This window comes from Psammomys obesus, unplaced genomic scaffold, assembly GCF_907164565.1.
Source record: "Psammomys obesus unplaced genomic scaffold, mPsaObe1.curated_primary_1811, whole genome shotgun sequence".
In the NCBI taxonomy this organism is placed as follows: domain Eukaryota; kingdom Metazoa; phylum Chordata; class Mammalia; order Rodentia; family Muridae; genus Psammomys; species Psammomys obesus.
Window position 1 is genome coordinate 19419769 of NW_026596134.1, and position 21746 is coordinate 19441514.

A 21746-nucleotide genomic window follows, 5' to 3' on the forward strand; every position below is an offset into this window, starting at 1 on the left:
TTAATACAAAACATTTTGTCAATACTGGAAGCTGACTGTGATGGCAAAGGTTAATAGTAATTAGAAGAAAACCAAAAACTACCTTCTTTAAACAGAGTGAAATATGCTATATAACATTTGACATACATAGTATATTTAACCACCTTGTGTGTAAATGCTGCCCTCTGCTGGAAAGCTGTGTTTACGGAACATAGCAGTATAATATTTCTATTTTGTGGCTATAGACTCCTGAGCATCCCTCAATAATAGCATTAAGTGTATGATGCAGGCCGGCATGACTAGTTTAATATGTCAAGTTTTTCTTCATTATAAAAAATTAACTTCTACTTATATAAATAGTAGAAGTTATGGATGTCTTAATGATGGGTACTATATTGTTTAAAATGTTGCATTGAAGTAGCGAAGTAGGGGTTTTTTTTTAACCCACAAAAGTTCTACAATTTTTTTTTCAGTGTTACATTAATGAGTATGAAAAAGTAATGCGCTGGACTGGAGATATAGTGCTTGCCTATCATGCACAAAGCCCTGGGGTTGGACCCCACCCAACACAACATACGTTGGGTATGGTGGCACACACCTTAATCCTAGCACTCTGAACAGCAGGAGCAAAAGTTCAAGGGCATCCTTGGTTATGTGGGGAATTTGAAGCCAGCCTGGGCTACTTGAAGCCCTATTTCAAAAGAGAAGAGAGAGAATTAATATACCTGAACTTTGCATACTAACTTAGACCTATGTTTAATAAAAATCAGGTCTTAAGATTTTAATTATATAACTAAGTACATTTGTAAATATGCAACATATCACCTTTGAATATTTTGGTAGTTTTCGGCTTATTCTTCTCTAATAGCTTTTTGTTATTATTTTAGCTGAATGTAGCATTTAATCTGAAGTTTTAATTGAACTGTATTTTAAAAAGTCACCATTACTAACACAAAAATACCCTCAAAAGCAGCCTGATCTTGCTTTCTCTGGAAAAAAAAGTGACTTTGTTGGACTTTGTGTTTTTTAAAAGTCTGTTGTCAGTACAGGGCATACTTGAGTTGTTTTTAGAGTTGAGTTTAGAAGTGGTGAAAGATCATTCTTTCTGTGTGTAACCTTTCTGAAACAATGGATGAGCTTGGTACTAGAGAACAGATATTTGTTTAATACATGTGTCATTTTGTCAGCTGAAGAAGATGCTGCTAAAAGACGACAGATGCAGGAAGCAGAAATGATTTATCAGACTGGAATGAAGATACTAAATGGAAGCAATAGGAAGAGCCAAAAGAGAGAGTAAGTTTCACTGTCCAGCACATTCTCCCCTGAGAGAAGCCCTTGCTGAGGCCAGTCACTGAGCGCTTTCTCTTAAGACCATGCTACCAGAAATATATAAGATGTCTTAAATGCTGTTGCAGGAAACCTGAAGACAGGTTTTTGACAGACTGTAATTCATTACATAAAAAGATTATGCAGATTGACCATAAAGGCTGATAGTGGGGAAAATGGCAACAGTAGTTGTAGTCAGTTTTAAGAACTGAGAATGACTATGCTATCCAGATTCAAAAATAACAAAACAAAAGAAATAGTCACCAAATATGTTGATTTTTGGTTTGGTTTTGAAACTTTCACCTACAATGTAACACTGCAAAAGAATTCTAATATTTTATGTCTGTTTGATATCTGCTTGTTTAGTTCGTCTATGTGTAGGGTTAGAAAATCTTGAGTTATTGGAATATTTTCCTGACATAATTTTCTATTGCAAATCTTATTAACCTGCTCATTGGATTTTTTCATTCATTCTTAGTATAATTAAACCATTTCAAAACATTAGACATAAAGAAAACTAGCCCCTTAGCTAAATCAAACTACCCAGAATATTTTCTACATATATAAATAACATGATAGGAATGTGTGAAAATTTCTTATTATAAAATTAAAAAAAAATGTATGCTACATTTAGTAATGAAAAATTTTTTTTAATGGCTGTTTCAAAAACACTGCTGACTTTCTGTTTGATTGCTTCTGTTTAAAGAGCATATCGGTACCTTCAAAAGGCAGCAGGCATGAATCACACCAAAGCCCTGGAGAGAGTGTCCTATGCTCTTTTGTTTGGTGATTACCTCACACAGAATATCCAGGCAGCTAAAGAGATGTTTGAGAAACTGACTGAGGAAGGTTCTCCCAAAGGACAAACTGTAAGTGCAGTGGAGAGCCGTATACACAGCACTTTCTTGTTGTTGAGTTTTGTTTTGGGGGAAGGTGGGGTTGGATTGTTGTTTATGTGTATGGATCTTTTGCCCGCATGTGTGTCTGCACAGCACTTGTGTGCCCGGTACTCAAGGAGGTCAGGAGAGGATGTCCTGTCCCCTGGAACTGGAGTTACATGTGTGCATATACGCACATACGCACGTATGGCCGTATGGAGGAGTCAAACCCAGGTCTTCTGGGAGAGGAGCCAGTGATCTTAACTACTGAGCCATCTCTCCAGCCCCTGCACCTTTTTAGTGTAACCTGCGTTTTTAATAAAGTGTGACTATGTGTGTGTATGTGAATGTGAGTGCCTGTGTGCACATGAGTGCAGGAGCCAAGCATTATGGATGCTGAGAATTACACTCAGATCCCATGGAATTGTAACATATACTCTTAACTGCTGAGCCATCTCTCCAGTCTCTCTCCAGTACTCAGCACTGTTGATTCTAAGAGCAATTTATTTTCTGAGCCCTGTCTTTTTTCAACAGTTGTAGAAGACTGGCTGACAACATATTGCTAAACATTAATTTTTTTGTACAACCATTTTACTTAATTTCTTGGATAATTATTTTCCCTCATTTAAGATGATTATGGTCAATGAAGATAACTTTATAGCTACATCTTACCACAATTTCTTTTGCAGTTTTTCACTATTAAATCTAGAGAGAGTGAAATATGATGAAAAATTTTATAGAGCAGCAGTTTTGTTTTATCTGAAATTATTCATTATAATATTTTCCCCCAAAGTTAACCTTGATTTGTATGTGTGTCTGCTAGTGTGTGAGTGTGTGTGTGTGTGTGTTATGGGTGCTCCAGGAGGCCAGGAGTCAGTATCAGATGCCTGGGATCTGAAGTTACAGTTGCTTGTGAGCAGCCTGACGTGGGTGTTGGGATCTGAACTCGGGTCCTTGTGATAGAGCAACAAGCACACCTAACCACTGGGCCACCCATCTCTCCAGCCCAATATTGACTTCATAAATAAATAAGTAAATGAATGGATGGATGAAAATAAGTAAAGAGATAAATAAATAAACGAGCTGTTTTAGGCCTGGAGATATAGCCAAGAAAAATAGCATTTGCCTCGCATGTGCCAGGTACTGGGTCTAATCTCCCAACACTACCCTACCCTACCCTATACACACCATCTCTCCAGCCTACATACCCATAATATAGTCTTACATCATTGAGCTTAAATGTTTCTGTGTTAGAAGTAGATGCAGTTTTTCTACAGTTTTGTTGTTGTTGTGTCCTTATCACAGCATCAATTAGTTAATTTTTCTATGACCTAAAAGCCAAATGCCACAGCCAAAGGCTCATAACCTTACGTAACTGTTTTTAACTAGGCTACATTGTAGATGAATGTCAGTACCACATTGCACTATATTGGTAACATGTCTTCATGTTTTATCAGTTAATAATATAAAGAATACAAAGATTGGACCTAGGTTTAACAGGCATCTTAAGAGGGACTGGAGAGATGGCTCAGCTGTTAAGAACACTGGCTGCTTTTCCAGAGGACCATGATTCAATTCCCAGCACACATGGAGTGGCTCACATCTATTACTCCTGTTCAAATGGATCTAACACCTCCTGGCCTGCAAGAGGATTCCACGCACATAGAATACAGACACATATTCAGGCAAAGTACTCATATACATTACGCACATATGTATGTATGTTCATACATACTTACAAACATACAAACTACACGCTATTTAAACTGCTTTTAGTAGTTAATGTTTAATCAAAATATGAGCTATGTTTAAAAATACATTGTTGAAATATATTCATATTTGTGAAAACTATTTTTGTAAGATACATTTTCCTCTATCATTTCTGCAACCTAGAAAGATGCCTGTTTCCTTCTAACTATAACTGAATGAAGGATGTGAGATAGTCCTCTTGAGGCTTCATGGTAACAGGATCATACCCATTGTTTTCTGTAAATATTTAAAGAACCTACTCCTCTTTCTTGGTCTCATTTTTAGCCATAAACAGATGCTGTCTTAACTGTTGTTTTGTTTCTGAAACTTCTTTTAACTTGATTAAACCAGCTTATATTAACCTATATACACACACATTATGTTCAGAGGCATTGATGTCTTTAAGGCAGACATCCGTGTCTCTACTGTTGCTGCATTCATACCCCGCCAACACTCTCTATGTAGAGTTGTGGGTTATAAATGTTTGTTTACTATTGATTTATCTTTTAGTTAATCAGTGGTTATTCCTAATCCAGCTGTATACCCAAGTCAGAGATTAGGATTTATTTAGTTAATCTAGAGCACAATGCTGGGCAATGATTACTCCATCCTAAACCTCCAAGCCCACATAGTTTCCTACCAATCAGATTTCACCCATTATACTGGCTTTTAGTGGTATCTTTGGTCTGGCTCATCTCTCCTTGTGGTTCCAAGTTCTCTCCTGCCAACCTCTGCTCCTCCTCCCTGCTTCCTTCCCTTTCACCTTCCTTCTCCTCCTCTCTGGACCAGGATGCTCCACCATCTTCTCTCCATTGCTCAGCATTGGGGTTGGCTGTTTTATTGACAACACAGAGAACAAATGGTGGCATGTTTACACAAACTTGAGACAGGTGATGCTTGGTAAGGATCACAATGCAATGTCTGGATTGAAACCAGATAGTGGGGTAGAGAAATCAGCATTTGAATGGACAAGGGTACATTCCATAAGAACAGACTAACAGTGTGGTAATTAATTTTAGCTGATGCAACAAGCACAAACTCCAAATCAGTTACTTCTTGCTTGGCCAGATTAGATTGAGCTCCTTTGCCTATATTGCTTTCTTACAAATGGTGACTTCCTGGGAAGCAGTTGACCTCCTTTGCAGCCATCTCTAGGATCGTAATCTGACCTGACTGCAAGGGAGGCTGAAATGTGGATGAGCCTCATAGACTAATGACATTTCCAGTCTCTGCCACTCTTCCCTTATCACTTGCATGTCATCAGGGTGATGCACAGGAGAAAAGGTAGAGCCGTATCAGTACATCTTTTGGCGGTGGCTTTCTTAGGATTTTGTGTTTTGCAAAGTGATCATGTCCCTTGACCACTTGTTGTCTCTTTATTCCTGAGGTTACTTATCTTGGGACACTTCTGACCTTCTCATCCCTCCCTGCAGTGAAAGAAATGTGTTGATATAAGGGCAAAAAAATAGCTTTAAAAAAATGAAGTAAAAACGATGTCTTTAGCTTTGTTTTTCTATTTAATTTTCCATTAACCTTCTAACTAAGCTTGATGACGTGTTTAAGTTGCACTTAGCTTTGTGGTGTATTGCTCCGGCTCTTTAAGTGAACCATCCTACATAGCTGTACTCAAATCTTTTCATAGTTAAAGGTCCTTGACTCTTCGCAGTGTATGAAATTGTATGTGTTTTCACCAAAGTAAGAATATTGACTTTTCCTCATTTTACCCCAGGCTCTTGGCTTTCTCTACGCCTCTGGACTTGGTGTTAATTCAAGTCAGGCAAAGGTAATGTTATTGAAGTCTTCCTGTATATTGAATTTGGGGTTGAATAAGCACTGGCTTGTGTTCATTTATGTATCTTTTTTCACAGGCTCTTGTATATTATACTTTTGGAGCTCTTGGAGGCAATCTGATAGCCCATATGGTTTTGGTAAGTGTGAACTTTAAGACAACTTACATTAAATGGTAAAGTTGTGTTTGCAGTAGCCATAAGTTTCCCAGCCTTGCTGACTGAGATTCACTTAAGATCAAATAGTTTAATGGTTATAATATACTGAATCCACATGTGAGAGAAATTATATAAATTGGAATTGTTTGTTGGAATTATTTTTTGGATTGTGTATTGTCATAACTTTTGCGTCTAAATTGATGACCTACAATACAAAGAACTGTCCTACAAAGGGTACTTGCTGGCTGTGTCTAAACTTACAGCACTGCCACTTACATTGCTTAGCGATGCAGATCTTGCCACCAAATCCCTTTAGGGCCGAGGGGCTTAAGTTTGTTACCCATTCAGTTTGGGATAGGTCACATGATAGAAGGTATGTTTTAAATGAGTATAAGTTCCTTGTTAGAGGAATGTAAAGGCTGGACTGCGTGGACACAAAACAACTGGGAACGCGGGAAAGGCTCTCCAGATTTGGTTACTGACAGGACAGACAAGGATAGTCTAGTTTTCCAGCCAGCTGGGTAAATCATAGATAATTTCAAAAATAATTATTGATTGTCAAGATCAGATTGGGTATGTAGATAGACAGAGACAGCCTAAAGAGTAGAATGCTGGGAGCTGATATGTAGGGCAGATTGGAATGCAGCAAATTATCTGAGTCATGCCCAGGAGCTTGGACTCTGTCCTGTCCTGAGGCTCAGCTGCTGAAGGAACTGAAGGGAATGGAAAGCAAAGATGCTGCTGGACTTTCTAAACACCTCTCTCTCTCTCTGATTTCAATGTTGTTTTTGTTTCATCTCTGGTAACATACTTCAGAAAATAACTGAAAACCTCCTTCTGATAAATTTTTTGGTAGGTTTTTTGTTGTTTTTTGTTGTAGTTTTGAGGCAGGGATCTCACTGTGTAGTCCTAGCTGGCCTGGAACTCTATATATAAAGACTAAGATAGTCATAAACTCACAGAGATCTGCCTGCCTTTGCCACCATACCTGGCTCAGATATATTTTTACAAAATAGGGAACAGTTTTGTGTGGCAAATATATATGAAATAGTTTAAATTATTATTTAAACTTTCTTAAACAGTGACTGTAGAATCAGAACATGTTATATTTGTGGCTCTCTAGTTATGACCCAAAAATTGGGAATGCTTATAAAGATTTGCATCCATGCAGACTGATTCCAGACACCTCCTTCCTGCTTCGTGTTCTTTATAATCAGCAGTCCCCCAACATCATTATTCTATAGTCATTTGTTGCTAGCATAACATATTTGTGCCTGCTTCCAACAAACATTTTCCTTATTTTCTGTTTTTGGTATTGAAGATCACCTCATTCTTGTTAAGATTATGTCTAAAATACGGTTGCCATTGATTCTGAGTACAAAACTGGTGAGGACTATATCCATGCTCCATTCGTAAAGTTCATGGCACTCACTTGATAGCTCTAGTAATGTTCTTTTCTCATGCTTAGCTGTAGACTTCGTGCTGGGGTATGTGGGTCAGAGGATAGCAGGATTCTATCCTGAGTGGTTGGCTTTATTTGTTCCAAGAAGAACGCCACAGAAACCTGTGCTGCTGTTGTCTCACTCCAAGCTGTCTTACAGGGCTACCGCTACTGGGCTGGCATTGGAGTCCTCCAGAGCTGTGAGTCAGCACTGACCCATTATCGTCTTGTTGCTAATCATGGTACCTATTTTATTTTTCTCTTTCACCCTACAGGGGAAAAAAATTGCAATTAATTTTTCAAGTGTATATATTTTGGTTGTAGTAGTTCAAATACTGCAAATGACTCCTTTAAGTGGACTTACCTTTTAACTCCTTTTTTTAATCAAGGAAGACATTCCTTTTACATTTTATTCTTAAACATTTTGTAGTGGAAGTCTCGTTTATTAATGTATTATTATGCTGCCACCTGTAGACCACTACAGAAATAGAACCATTAGCACCGTGTCTAATCTGCTTGCACAGTTGTGGACCTGTCCCTCTGACTTTATCTCACAGTCTTATTTGTTCCTCCCTATCAGTCGCTAGTGATATCTCCCTAACTGGAGGCTCTGTAGTCCAGAGAATACGGCTGCCCGATGAAGTGGAAAACCCAGGGATGAACAGTGGGATGCTGGAAGAAGATTTGATTCAGTATTACCAGTTCCTAGCTGAGAAGGGTGATGTTCAAGCACAGGTGCGTGTCAGCATCAGGGAATTTCTTACATCACTGTCTACTTAATCTGGGAGGGAAGGGCAAGCACCCACATCTGTAAGTAACATTGTCTTTGCTCTGAGTGATTATTAGCTGTGGTTTAGAATCACCAGTGTGTCCTTTAGAAAATGAGTATCCCACACTCGCAACACCTTTTTTCTATTAAAATCACAGCTACTTGGGATATATATAGAAATAAGTAATTGGTACTAACAATAGTTTTAAGGCTCACAGAAGGGAGTCTTAAGTTAAAACTATAATGAATAGTAGATTTGAATGTTATTCATGGAAGTTAGAATACAACTATCTTGTCAGTTGTAAAAGTCATTCTTTCACATTGGGGTATATTTTGGTTTAAATGTTTTCTTTCACTCTGTTTATCTTGCTTTTCTACCTTCCCTTTCCTTTGCTCTCTTAACCTTGTTCTTGGTGCTCACTGTTGTTGCCTCACCTCTCTCCAAACACAAGACAGTGAGGCCTTCTTTGTGTGACCTCACGATTGACACTCAGCTCTGCCTCTTGAGTCTAGTGGATGAGCATGTACTGTTCCCAGACAACATGGAGCCCTTACAATATGCTTAGCTTGGTTTAATTCTACATGGCTTTAAACCTCACAACAGTTTTCTTTTATATAGCACATATTAGTTTAAATTTATTCATAGACTTGTCTTTCCTTTTGTTTTTATTTCTTTCTAAGCTTCCCAGATAATTATCTTTGTTGGTTTAAGAGCATCCTTTAGTTTTTACTTTAGAGCATGTTCGCTGAATTCAGCCTTTCACTGAATTCAGCCTTTTAGGGAGCCAGGGCAACAGCCTGGTAGATAAAAGTATTTGCTGTACAGGTGTAATGACCAGAGTTCATGTGCCTACAACCCACATAAACGCTAAGTGAGTGTGGCTCCTGCCTGCAGGTCTAGCACTCAGAAAGCAGAGACAAGCTTTTCAGAGCAAGCTGTCTGGCTAGGGTGGCCTTACTGGGGATCTGTGGGTTGAGTTGAGAGAGCCTGCCTCAGAATAAGATGGAGAGCAGTGAAGATGAATCATGACATTAACCTCTGGCCTCCATCTCCATGCACTTGCACCTGACACATGAACATACATTCACTCACAAACACTGCATACACACGCAAAAGAATGCTGTTTATTTCAGAAGAATTCTGTTTATTTTAAAGCATGCCTTTTTAGCTCTTGGCAATTTTAAGATAACTAAAGCAGTGTAAATACTCAGGATTAAAGATTAGACTTCTAGTCTTTTGATTAATGAGCAGAGCTTTTTTTACAGCCAACTGTTGGTCTGACTCTTGATTGCATGCCAGATGCTCACGTTCACTTTTGTGTCATTTTTGTTTGTTTGTTTTTGCATTTCAGGTTGGTCTAGGACAGCTGCATCTGCATGGAGGGCGTGGAGTAGAACAAAATCACCAGGTAACCACCCTGTTGTAGGATTTTGCTCACATTGTAGCAAAAACATGTTGCTCTGTGTGTATTCTTAGCTAGTCAAGCTCATTAGACACTGCCACAGGTGAGCTTTTAAGACCTACCTGATGGCTCATAAACACATCAGCAGTCCTCGGAAGGGCCAGAAAGATTTCATTACTTTTAGTGTGTGTGTGTGTGTGTGTGTGTGTGTGTGTGTGTGTGTGTGTGTGTGTGTGTGTGTGTGTGTGTCTATGTATCTATGTATGTCTGTTTCTGAATGCTCTCTCTGTTGAGGTGCCATCGCAGGGGCTGGAAAAGAATATCATATAACTTGGATCTGGAGTTACAGGTTGTTGTGAGCCACCAGGTCTGAGTGCTGAAAACTGTACCCAGGTCCTGTGGAAGACTGCAGCATGTGCTCTTAACTGCTGAACCATCTTTACAGCTCCAGATTTTACTACTCTTAAACTTGGGTCTTATTACTGCCCCAAACACCCATACATATCTTGATTTTGTTGCTGTTGTTGTTAAATATGTAATAGAGCTAGGTCTTGGACACCTTTGGAGTCTGGAGAGATGGTTCAGCGTTTAAGAGGACTTGCTGTTCTTTCAGATAACCTTAGTTCTGTTCTCAGAAACCATGTCCACAGTTTACAACTTCCTATACCTGCAGTTCCAGGGGATCTGGCACTCTTCAGGCCCCTGTAGCTGCCTACACTTAGACATACATACCCACACTCAGGCACATACACACACACACACACACACACACACACTTGATTAAAAATTAATTTTTCAAAAAACAAAAAGGACGCCATATAAAAAGACACCTTCTGAAGAATATAGAGCTGAGGAAACTATTATTTATTAGAAATCAGGAGCATACAACTATTCAAGTCTGACTACAGCTACTCACCAAGTTTTATCTGCTTTCTGTCCTAAATCTGACTCATCTATTTCCTTCTCGCCATTATCAGCACCTGTCACTTGTGTGACTCATCTACCACCTGCAGCTTCTGAGTATCGAGCTGTTTCCAGAAACCCAGCACCCAGTCCTATGGTTCACTTAAAATTTTTCAGTGTTCTGTGGGTTCAGTAGCTTAAAGATTTTCCCTTTAACATGACCTGCAAGGTCTCATAGCAGAGTCTGTACCTCTCCATCCCTTTGCTGTCTCAGTCACGGGCACACAGAATTTTCTAAGGTCTTTGAACCTACTGAGAGTCTCTCTTTCTCATGACTTCAAGTGATCTCAATCCCCGCTTCTGTAGTGACCATCACCCCAGCTGCTTTGCTCATCTTGTAATTCCCACCTCTAGAACTCAACACCCACCTGTAATGTCTCCCTCAAGGCCTGTCCCCAGACCAGAGATTATATATGACAAAGGGTGCCTGAAAATGTGTGTTCTTTCTGATCCTTGTCCGAGGTAGATTAATTTGTTCTATAACTTATTTTCCTGGCTAGAGCCTAGTTAGTCTCAAGAGAGCACAGTCATGTCTTGTTTACTTTATTCCAGCCCTCAGCAGAACCTTGCACATAGTAAGTTCTCAAGAAGTATTTATCAAACTCTAATTTTTCTATCATACTAGTTAACTATACTAAGTAAAGTTATTTCATGTACTGTAGCCTTTCAACTTTAAGATTTAATTGACACTTAGCACTGATGCCAGACTCTTGTGGGTTTTCTTTATTTGGGCAGCTTTTACAGCTGATGTTGTCTCTTGTTCACCAAAATGTATGCTGTACACTGCTACTTAACAAAAATAATGAGAGAGTGGTATTCTGAGAGAGTTTGCCCAGAGCTCTTGCATAGCAAGAACTGGGAATGTCCTTGTGCTGTATGCTGCTAACCTGTAACGTGGCTGCACAATGGAAGGTTATTTCCACCAGCTCCACAAAAAAAAAAAGGAAAAGTTTTCCCAGCACATGATGTCATTAATTCAACAAACACTGCAATTCCTACTATGTGCCAGTCACTGCCAGGTTTTCAAAATACCGCACTGAGAAGAAAGCTTTAGTCATTGTTCTTGCTGGAGTTTCAAGTTCAGTGGAATATTAGGTACCTTTTAAATAACTACATCAACAAATAGCAAGCATTTAAATTTGCAGTTGCGGTTTCAAAGCAGAATTAGTGGGTATAATTAAGTAGGGGAAGGGAGCAACCAATTGACAGGAAAGACTTCTTCTAGGGAAAAAATGGTGATATATGACACTGGAGTAGAGCCATTCCAGGGCGAAAGGAACAGTATGTACATAGGCCGTGGGGCAAAAGGGAGCATGGCTGGCATGCCCATAGTGGTGACATCATGAGACATAATGTAATTCTGAGACTGTTGGCACTTGCTCGTGTCAGCCTAGCCTCTGCATTTCAAGGGACTCTTAGAGCCAGCACGCTCAGATTTGAAAATGTTGACATTTGCCGCCATGTGGAGAATGAATTAGTAGAAACCCAAAATACAATTCAAGTAGTGAAAGAACAGAATATTCCAGAGGCTCATCTGAGCAAAAATGTGTGGACTAGAACTATGGTACAGGCAGTTAGGAGGTATATTCACCATAAACTTTATTTAGTCTGTAATTAGACTAGTTCAGAGCTTGAAAATACAAATATAGAAGTTGCCATCATCTAGATGATATGTGAAGCCGTGGAATTGCTAAGGCTCCCTAGAGAATGTAAAGTGAAAATGGGGTCATCAGTTGAAGAACTTTACTGTAAAGGTGGCTGTAGATGGTGCAGGTACAGACAGGGTTAAGGAAACCGGGAAAGGGTGGCATGTGAGCCAAGCCAAAAGTGTTTCCAAAGGAGTGAGGCCGACTGCATCAGATGCTTCAGAGAGGTGGAGTGGGTGAGAGGCTCTTCCTGATGATGAACAGGTATCGGCAGCTTAAGGAGCTCCCTTTCTGAAGTGGTTGGTGGAAGCCAATCAAGCTTGTAGAATGGAGACTTCTGTAGTGGACTCACTGGGGAAGCTATACTGTGAATGAAGTAGCTAATTGAGATCAGTCCCATTGAAGAGAAGCCGAAACTGAAGAAAAGATGCATTTTTGTATTTCTTGGTATGTTTTTTAATAACAGGAGAATGCACTTGATTGAAAAAGATTAGGAAAAGAAGAGATTAAACCATCAAGAGAGACAAGGAGTACCCAGTGGCATAAGACCTTTTAACACAAGTGAGCTACGGTAGCACTGAGTTGAGAGGGGTGCTAGTGAATGTTGGCCAAAAGCAGTGCTTAGTTATGTGACCTTAAATACAGCCAAGAACTTTTCTCTCACTAATACAAAAGGAGATTGTATTTCAGAATATGCCCCATGCCTTGTGAATGCCCTCTTAGATTTTTTTGTTTGTTTTGTTTTGTTTTGTTTTGTTTTTCTTTCTCAGGGGTGCCAATGGTAAAGTAGACAAGTGAATTTGAGCTGGGTGATGTTTACTTACTTTTCCTGTAAATAAGACATCTTATCTGTAAAGTTTAGGAAATACCAGACTTTTCTTTGTGGTTATAAAACTGCTACATATACACAATTCTGTTTGAAATCCAGATGGATATTCTTGTTTTGGAAGCGACTTTAATATAGCAAAAGAGAAAATTTTTTCTAGTGTTCCTGAAATAAGTGTTTTGGTTGGAACAGACTCTGCTAAAATAATTATTCTTATAAATTCTCTTTCAGAGAGCGTTTGACTACTTCAACTTAGCAGCAAATGCTGGCAATTCGCATGCAATGGCCTTCCTGGGAAAGGTACTGTACACCCCACAGCTGTGTTACACAACAGCAAAATAAAATGTGCAGTGCAAGTGTAGCACGTCCTGTCTTAAGGTGAATGCTGTGAAAAGCAGTTCTCAGACAACTTAGTCATAGTGTAACCTTTCCTCCTAAGTGTATTCATTGTCTGAGCTCCCAGTGTTGTATCTGGTATGTGCAGTGATGAGAGCTGTAATGTGTGGTAAGTGGGGTTCTACTGAGAATGACAGTTGTGTGTTACTTTTCATGCTGGAGTGAGAGCTGTGAGCATTTGTCTGCAGGTATTCTCATTCTTATATGAGAGCTGTGATCACCTCTCGGGGTAGTCTTTGTGTAGAGCAGGAAAGCATTTATATCTAAAAACTAATGAATAGATTCTGTGTGAGGAAAGAATGCCAATTTCATTATTTTTAACATTAATACAGTGTAAACTATATTGTTCATCTATAAGCAAATCATAAAGTAAGGAAGTTCAGATGAATTCCAAGGGTTTTACAGAGAGAAAGGTCTCATCCAGACTTACCACATAATCCCAGCTAGCTAACTGGGAGCTGAAACATGGCTTGCAAGCCTTCCAGCGTCATAGCATGGATTGTGTGGTATTGATGCTGTGGTGGTGAGCATATCAGCTGTCCACACCATGACACAGGAATAATCTTTCTCCTTCGTGTGTTTTTATTAGGATCTTAAAGTCCTTTTGTTCCCAGCATTTTTACTTTTTTCCTAATTACTAATTAATCCTATATCTAAAAGCAACTTTAGATATAGTTGTTTTCTATAGATATAGTTGTTTTAGTTGTTTTCTTAGTATATATTCCCTGAGTATATATGTGGATGAGAAGCAATGCTGGCATTTGATTTTCTTTCTTCTTAGGTTTTACGTGATCCTGTAATTCATTGGTATTTATACCCTGTTTAATAGCTTTAGTTACTTGTTAGTTTTGTGTGTGTACCCACAGGTAATATGTAGGTCTGCGTTCACATGTGTGTGCCTATGTACAGAGACCAGAAAACAGCCTCAAGTATCATCCACCTTATTTTTTGAGATAGGATCTCTCATTGACCTGGAGCTTAACAAGTAGGCCAGGTTAAATCCTCTGGGATCTGCCTTCCTCTGACTCGCAGGCAAGGACTGAAGTGAATGCAATCATACCCAGCTTCTTTGTACTTGAGCTTTGGGATTCTATCTAAGGTCTGCATGCTTGTATCTGGCGTTTTACCAGATGAGCCATCTCCTCAACCCAATTTTTAGTTATCTGTTAACCCCAGGTACACCATTTACCCCATTCAGGGGGCAGCTTGGTAGAAGAAAGGGCAAAGTAGACTTTGTAAGTCGGCAGAAAGCTTGTACTGATAGGTTCACTTATGTGGTCTCAACCTAATTATTAGGCTCCTGACTGTCCTGGGTTCAAGTTTCTTTTCCTGGCCTGGTAAGATGGCTCAGCAGACAAAGACAATACCCAGGACCCAGACTATACATGGAGACTATACATGTTGTCCTCTAACCTCCACACATGCACCATGTTACATGCATGCCCACCCACAAGCACATAGACACAAGCAAATGTAATTTTCAAATGTGTGAAGATTTCCTAAGGCAGCCATTAACCTGCTTTATATATTCAAATCCATGCCTAAATCATATATTTAGTAAGACTACCAAATACTTAAAAATGTGTAAATGTTTACCAATAAAAGTTTGCCTTAAATTCCACACTTCCCTGTGAAGATTTCTAAACTTTATGGGATAATTTCATGAGAACTAATGAAAATGAGATGAAAAAGGAAAAAACGGTATCTGGAAAAAGGGTGCCAACTCCATGAAATTCGGGTCTATTTTCCAGATGTATTCTGAAGGAAGTGATATCGTACCTCAGAGTAACGAGACAGCACTTCACTACTTTAAGAAAGCCGCTGACATGGTAAGACTTCCTGGCTCGGTGTTGACCAACTGTATGCTGTTACTAGTATTTAATGAATGAACCATATTGCAGGATTAATCATAACCAACTCATTCCCTGAGTTATTGAAAGTGTATATACCTGATGAGTTAACCAGGAAAGCTTGTCCACTAAGAGCAGCTTCTGTTTAGGAACTAGGTGGGTGACTGTTAGCGTAAAGTGTTAAGCTTCCATAACCTAGTTCTATTGATAACCATGAAGGTGGGCTTTCTTTGACTCGGCAAGAAAAATGCATACGGGGTACTTAAAGCCCTGTATGGTTCCCATGTGTTCACTGATCTGTTTCCAACTGCTGGATCACAGTCTTACTTGAGTGTTTTCTTGAGGGATACTCTGACACATTTTTTAAGATGTCGTGTATCTTTGTGAGTTGGGTGAATTCTAGAATTTTTTGTTCTGTATCGCAAAATGCTTTGCTCTGTGTCACCGCATTAATCTGAAGTATCATTACCTCCTGGTTGCATTGTTGCTTTTAATACATGACTGTTGACTCTGCCCATAACATTGTCCTTCCTTCTTTCTTCGGGCAGGAAGTTATCAATGCATAAATACGCAGATGCTTTTTAGTTTTGGTGAAATGTTAGTCACATTTGTGTCATAAATTGGTGGTAATGATGGTCATAAGTCAGCTCACAAGACTTGACCTTAAAGGCATTTAATGTTTTAATCTTTGAAAGCAAATTATTGACAGCCTTCTGGTGTCTAAAAGTCAAGTTATATTTAATCTAAATGGAGAGGAAAAGTTTGTCTTTAATTGGAAACTAATTAAAACATACTTCACTATTCTTCATAGTATTTCTTCTGCAGTCATTTACCCTCCCATGTTTTCATGCACTCTCATCACTGTTGTCTGATTCTTTGGTTTACAGGGCAACCCGGTGGGACAGAGCGGACTTGGAATGGCCTACCTCTATGGAAGAGGAGTTCAAGTTGTAAGTGTGCAGTGTGGCATGCTGAGCTTAGGAAATAGTCAGCCATTGCAGACGGGCGGGAGGTATTCCTTGACATTCAGCCTGATGGAGCCATCCCATTGCCACAGCAAGAGCCCTTTTCCTCTATCTCTGAGTTGGCTTGTTCATGCCTCACACATACCTCATCTAACTGTCCCTTTAGGCCAGCTCCATCTCTGGGACCATCTGAGGATAGAGTTGTCTCTCATTGTTCATATCTGCTTTCTACACACCGTACTCTTCCCATTTCTCCAGGACTTTCTTCCTTGCCCGCTTCTTTACTCAAGCCTAAGAAAGCATTCAAGTCTCTTCCATTTAGGAGGGAGAAGCTTTCCCTTCTGCCCTTTGCTCCTTCTAGCTTCTGCCTCTCTTCTCTCCAGTCCTTCGCTGAAAGCCAAGTGCCACCAAAGAATGAACCTTAGTAAGCTACTTTAGTTCTTAGTTGGCAGGTTTCTGTCTTACATCCAGGCCACCAGTAACCTCCTAAATGTCAATCTTGTGTAGTGATATTAGACCAAGCAACATATATTTTTGTGTCTAAAACTAAGAACTGGTTTAAAAATCATAACATAAAAGACAGTGATACTTTTGCCTCTGGTCATTATGATACCAAAATTCAGATAGTGTATTTCAATTTTTTCTATGGTTACATAGACCTTTGGGATCTAAAAACTTAGCATCTTGTAATATGCACAGGAAGGGAACAGATAAGAGAAAATAATATTAGAGTAAAAAGAGGTTTTCTTAATTCCTACTCTACTGTTCTATTTGTGTTTATGCTTTCTAAGAACAAGCATATAAATTATTTCACAAACTCTTATTTGCTTTTCTTCATAATATAAGACCCTAACTCTCCTGTGACCTGAAGCAATAATGTCTATGGGGGTGTTGTTTTGGATTTACTTTTTTTAATCAGAAGATGGTCCCTTTAAAATGGTTTCTTAAGAATATGTATATTTTGTCTATACAGAGAATGACTTTCTGTACTTCCATATGTATCAGTCTTTTGTGCTTTCTTACTGTTTGACATCTTACTCTACAGAATTATGACCTGGCTCTCAAGTACTTCCAGAAAGCTGCTGAACAAGGCTGGGTGGATGGCCAGCTGCAGCTTGGCTCTATGTACTATAGTAGGTATCATCAGAGTTAATGATGGATGTAACAGTCTAAACCGCTTTCCACTAGATGGCACTAGGATAAAGAAATGGAGAGCAGTTTTGGTGATTTAATAGTCTACCAACTCAGTTACTTATGCTTCTTGTTTCTCATTATCATTTATATTAACCTAAATTAATATATTAATCTGCATTGGTGAGATTGACGTTTTACTGAGTAAGAATTCTGCCTTCCACTAGTTTATTCCTCAAATAAAGTTTCTCTGTTCTTAACTAAATCTTAACTGCTCACCCCTCATTGGTTTTTGTTTTGTGTTTCTTTCAGATGGTATTGGAGTCAAGAGAGACTATAAGCAGGCCTTGAAGTATTTTAATTTAGCGTCTCAAGGCGGCCATATTTTGGCTTTCTATAACCTAGCACAGATGCATGCCAGCGGCACAGGTGTGATGCGTTCCTGTCACACTGCAGTAGAGGTGAGGGCTTTTCTGCAGCATGTATGTAGGAAATGGGTTTACCTGCTGGAAAGGCCTTCCCTTTTCATTCTAGTTCCCTTGGCCTGGTGGGAGATGCTGACTCACTTCACTAGGGAAGGAATTGGAGAGCTGTGAATACTGTTGCTTACCTGTTTGTTCCTAAGAAGCAGTGTTGGCACGGGCCATCTACAGCATCTGTATCTCTTCCAGAGTAGATGCATAGTATCAAAATAAAGAGCACATTGAAGGTGGTGTGCAAAGGACAAGGCTAGCATCTCCTAATTGGGACCACTTCTCTTTAGCTTTCATACCTGTCATTGGAGGGACACTGACAAAGGCTTAGCACCATTTGGAAATCTTTCTTTGCTTTCTTTAGTGTCCTCATTTGTTAAATGGGGTTGTTAATAGGACCCACCTCATGAGCAGCTCCTGGGGCAGGAGAATATGCCAGTATCTACAGTACACATACATCACTAGAACAGCCCTGGCCACAGTAAATAGCATGTAGGTTGCTGTTATTTTTGCAGTGTGTTTGCTTCTAAACAGTAAGGACAGCCAGCTGCCAGCAAGTCACAGAACAAACTTAATAATCACTCATAGCCAAGATACAAAGGTTGTTTCCAGCACATACATGTCATTTTTCTCTTTGCACAGTTGTTTAAGAACGTGTGTGAGCGAGGCCGCTGGTCAGAGAGGCTTATGACTGCCTACAATAGCTATAAAGACGGAGACTACAATGCTGCCGTGATCCAGTACCTTCTGCTGGCTGAACAGGGCTATGAAGTGGCACAGAGCAATGCAGCCTTCATCCTCGACCAGAGTAAGGTCCACTTGAGTCCTAGCGAAGCTTATCCTCATTCAGGAATAGATTTTCAAAATGAAATGAATACAGAACTGCCCTTTCTCCACCCCAAGTCCCTAAACCAGTCTCAATATTTGGCTGAGTAAAACCTCCAGGAAGTAGTGTCATCCTGAATCAGTGCTTTCCTTTGAACCCGGTATATTTTTCTAATGTTGATTTACTTTCCATACTAGCTTAATTCAGTATTTACTATGTTCCATTCTAGCTTACAAATTAAAACACTTGACTTCTTGTCTTTCCTGTAGGGGAAGCCACCATTGTAGGTGAGAATGAAACTTACCCCAGAGCTTTGCTGCACTGGAATAGGGCCGCCTCTCAAGGTGAGTGGCTAATTGTCAGGACAAGAGTCTTGCCCAGGATCCTCCCTGTGTTGATTTGTACCTCTCATGAACATCATCAGACACTGTTGCTTATCTTACTTGGAATCAGTCTTCATTCATAGGTCAATAGTTAAATTGCCAGTCCACAATTAAATGCTTTTTATCACTATTAGTTTTTTAGCTTTAGGCCAGTGGATTGTATAAACTGAGAACTGACCAATAGAATGCTAGCTTGAAGAGGAAAAGAACTTTTTTTTTTTTTTAAATCCCGATTGTAGCCCCCTCCCTCAAGTCCTCCTGGTCCCACTTTTCCCTCCTTCTCCTCCCCTGTCTCCTTATTTGTAGTCCACTGAAAGGGGGAGTTCTCCTCCCCTGCCATCTGACTCTAGTATATCAAGACTGCCTGGATCCTCTTCCTCTGTGGCCTGACAAAGCCACATTGCCAGGGGAAAGTGATCAGAGAGCAGGCAACCGAGTTCATGACAGAGGCAGTCCCTGCTCCCCTTACTCAGGAACCCACATGGTGACTGAGCTGCCTATCGGCTGTATCTGAGCAGGGGGTCTAGGCCCTCTCCATGCATGGTTCTTGGTTGGTACACCAGTCTCTGCAGGAGCCCCTGCAGAGCTAAAATCAGAATTTTTTAGCTTTGTTAGTCTTCTTGTGGGGCTCCTGACCCCTCTGCGTTTATAGAGGGTCCTCTGAAAGGCTGACTGCAACAGGGAATCAAAGCAGATGCTGAGACTAACAGCCAATCTTTGGGCAGGGTGCAGGGAGTCTTATGGAAGAAGGGAAAGATAGAAAGACATGAAAAAGAACTCTTAACCTTCCCCATGCTTTTTTCTTTAACATTTTTCTCACATACTCCTCTCCATACTAGCCCTCTCCTTCTCCAGTTCTGCACAGGGCTTGAGCATGTTAGATTAAAATGACATGATAAATGAAGCATGGTCATTGGAAGGGTAGCATTAGTGAAACAGAGCACCACCCTCCTGGCCTGACCTCTGTGACTGTTATGTGCATTCTACAGAAGAAATAATGATTACTCTAAATGCTTGGTGGCTTTAGAACCAATGAAATTTTTTCTACTACAAATGAAAATTCAGTTTTATAAGAGCACATTTTAAAAATAAGTTTTATTTTTTTTTAAGCACACTTCATTTATTGGCAGTTCTGCATTTAATTTTTGTTTCAGGTTATACTGTGGCTAGAATTAAACTTGGAGACTACCATTTCTATGGATTTGGCACTGATGTAGATTACGAGACTGCATTTATTCATTACCGCCTGGCTTCTGAGCAACAACACAGCGCCCAAGCCATGTTTAACCTGGGGTACATGCATGAGAAGGGCCTTGGCATTAAACAGGTGAGCGTGACGTCAAAGCTCGCACTTGAGTAGCATTACTAAGACAAGGGGAGAGTGCCTTCACTAGAATGAAAACAGTGCTGTTGGGATTCTGTCTGACTTTGGGCCACAGAATAAGAACTGGGTCTCTGGTATGTCAGAGGACTGTACATGCATCTCATTTTGAGCACACTCGTGAATATGAGCACTGCTGTATTTCGGGTAGCGCTGCCCTGTGGAAAACCTCCTGTTTCAGGAGCTGTATCCACGTTCAGTCAGTGCCATTGCTTTTGAATCACTTTGAAATGGATTAAATTCTTTCCTACTGATGAATTTTTTTCTGGTACCTTTACCTTCCTAATGAAATCTAATTTTCTTTGGAATGGTTTTAGGTTTTTGCCTATCTACCACAAAAGAATTCTGAGAAAGTATTACTACTTGTACACTTTGAAATAAACACTTTGATAAAAGAGTATTCCAGTAAGGTACTGGGGTTCAGCTTTTGAGAATAAGTAGCTGGATACAAAACTCACAGTAATTCCCACAGCTTGGCATGACTTTAAAAGGCATCATAGTCACCTTTTCTGTTTTTTCCTACTTCGTAAATGAAGTAAACACTACTACTACAAGCTGATCGGTGCAGCTGGGCACTGACTGCCCACTATACGGGCGTCTACTGTAATCCAACAAAAGTAGAGGCAGGAGGATCAGGTCATGGTTTTTCCCAACTACCCAGCTAATTCAAGGCCTGTCTGGGCTAAATGAGGCCCTGTCTCAAAACAACAGCAACAACAGAACTCAGCCCAACACCAAGTAAATTGCTACCAAAATATGAAGATTGATGATGATTGGAAAATATAAGTCAGGATGTGGTTTGATGTTGCTTAATACCCTGTTAAATCATACACATCACAAAGTCTCTGGTAGGATATCAAGTTGGATTCAAGGACTTGAAAGATTCAGTTATAAAAAAATGTTTAGATTATATATTTTTAATTAGATACTAACCATACTCTTACTGTTAATTAAAAGTGCTTTTCTTTTTAACAAATGACATATTTGAGGGCTGAGAATAAGGACTAACTGAAAATAATTCCTTCTATTTAAATCTGTGTATGGAGGTGGTAATATTTGGTGTTCCACCTTCTTTTCCTGTGTGTCATTCTTTCTTAAAAGTTTGGTATTCCTTCAGAACATCCATCATCCTGGCCTGCCATTCTGAATTCTGAGCCCTCTCTCCTGAGACAGAATTGGTTATGACTGGGGGCATCCATTTCAGAAACAGGTATATTAGTACTGTGGTAGTTTGTGATAGTCAGCACAGGAGTCTCCTCTGAAAACAGCATAACAAGACACTGGGATCTCTGAGGCTGTCCCACCCCAGAAAATAAACTGAGAAAGGACTAGGTCTGTCAGGCTGGAGCCCTCCATTGCAGAGACAAGTTACCATGCACACAGGCTTGCCCCAGCCACTTCTGTCTTAGTAAAAC

General features: G+C 39.8%; 1 protein-coding gene across 3 annotated transcripts in view; it reads left to right on the forward strand.

Moving 5' to 3' along the window:
- Sel1l (SEL1L adaptor subunit of ERAD E3 ubiquitin ligase) overlaps positions 1-21746 on the forward strand; it is a 44679-nt gene that overhangs the window by 17058 nt on the left and 5875 nt on the right. For all 3 annotated transcript variants that reach the window (XM_055592843.1, XM_055592841.1, XM_055592842.1), the window contains 15 exons: positions 1167-1272; positions 2012-2174; positions 5662-5715; positions 5801-5860; positions 7480-7561; positions 7900-8054; positions 9441-9497; positions 13158-13226; positions 15074-15151; positions 16060-16122; positions 17183-17270; positions 17581-17729; positions 18384-18549; positions 18837-18911; positions 20105-20277. In XM_055592843.1, the coding sequence (XP_055448818.1) occupies positions 1167-1272; positions 2012-2174; positions 5662-5715; positions 5801-5860; positions 7480-7561; positions 7900-8054; positions 9441-9497; positions 13158-13226; positions 15074-15151; positions 16060-16122; positions 17183-17270; positions 17581-17729; positions 18384-18549; positions 18837-18911; positions 20105-20277 (1538 nt within the window). The remainder of the gene's footprint in view (positions 1-1166; positions 1273-2011; positions 2175-5661; positions 5716-5800; positions 5861-7479; positions 7562-7899; positions 8055-9440; positions 9498-13157; positions 13227-15073; positions 15152-16059; positions 16123-17182; positions 17271-17580; positions 17730-18383; positions 18550-18836; positions 18912-20104; positions 20278-21746) is intronic.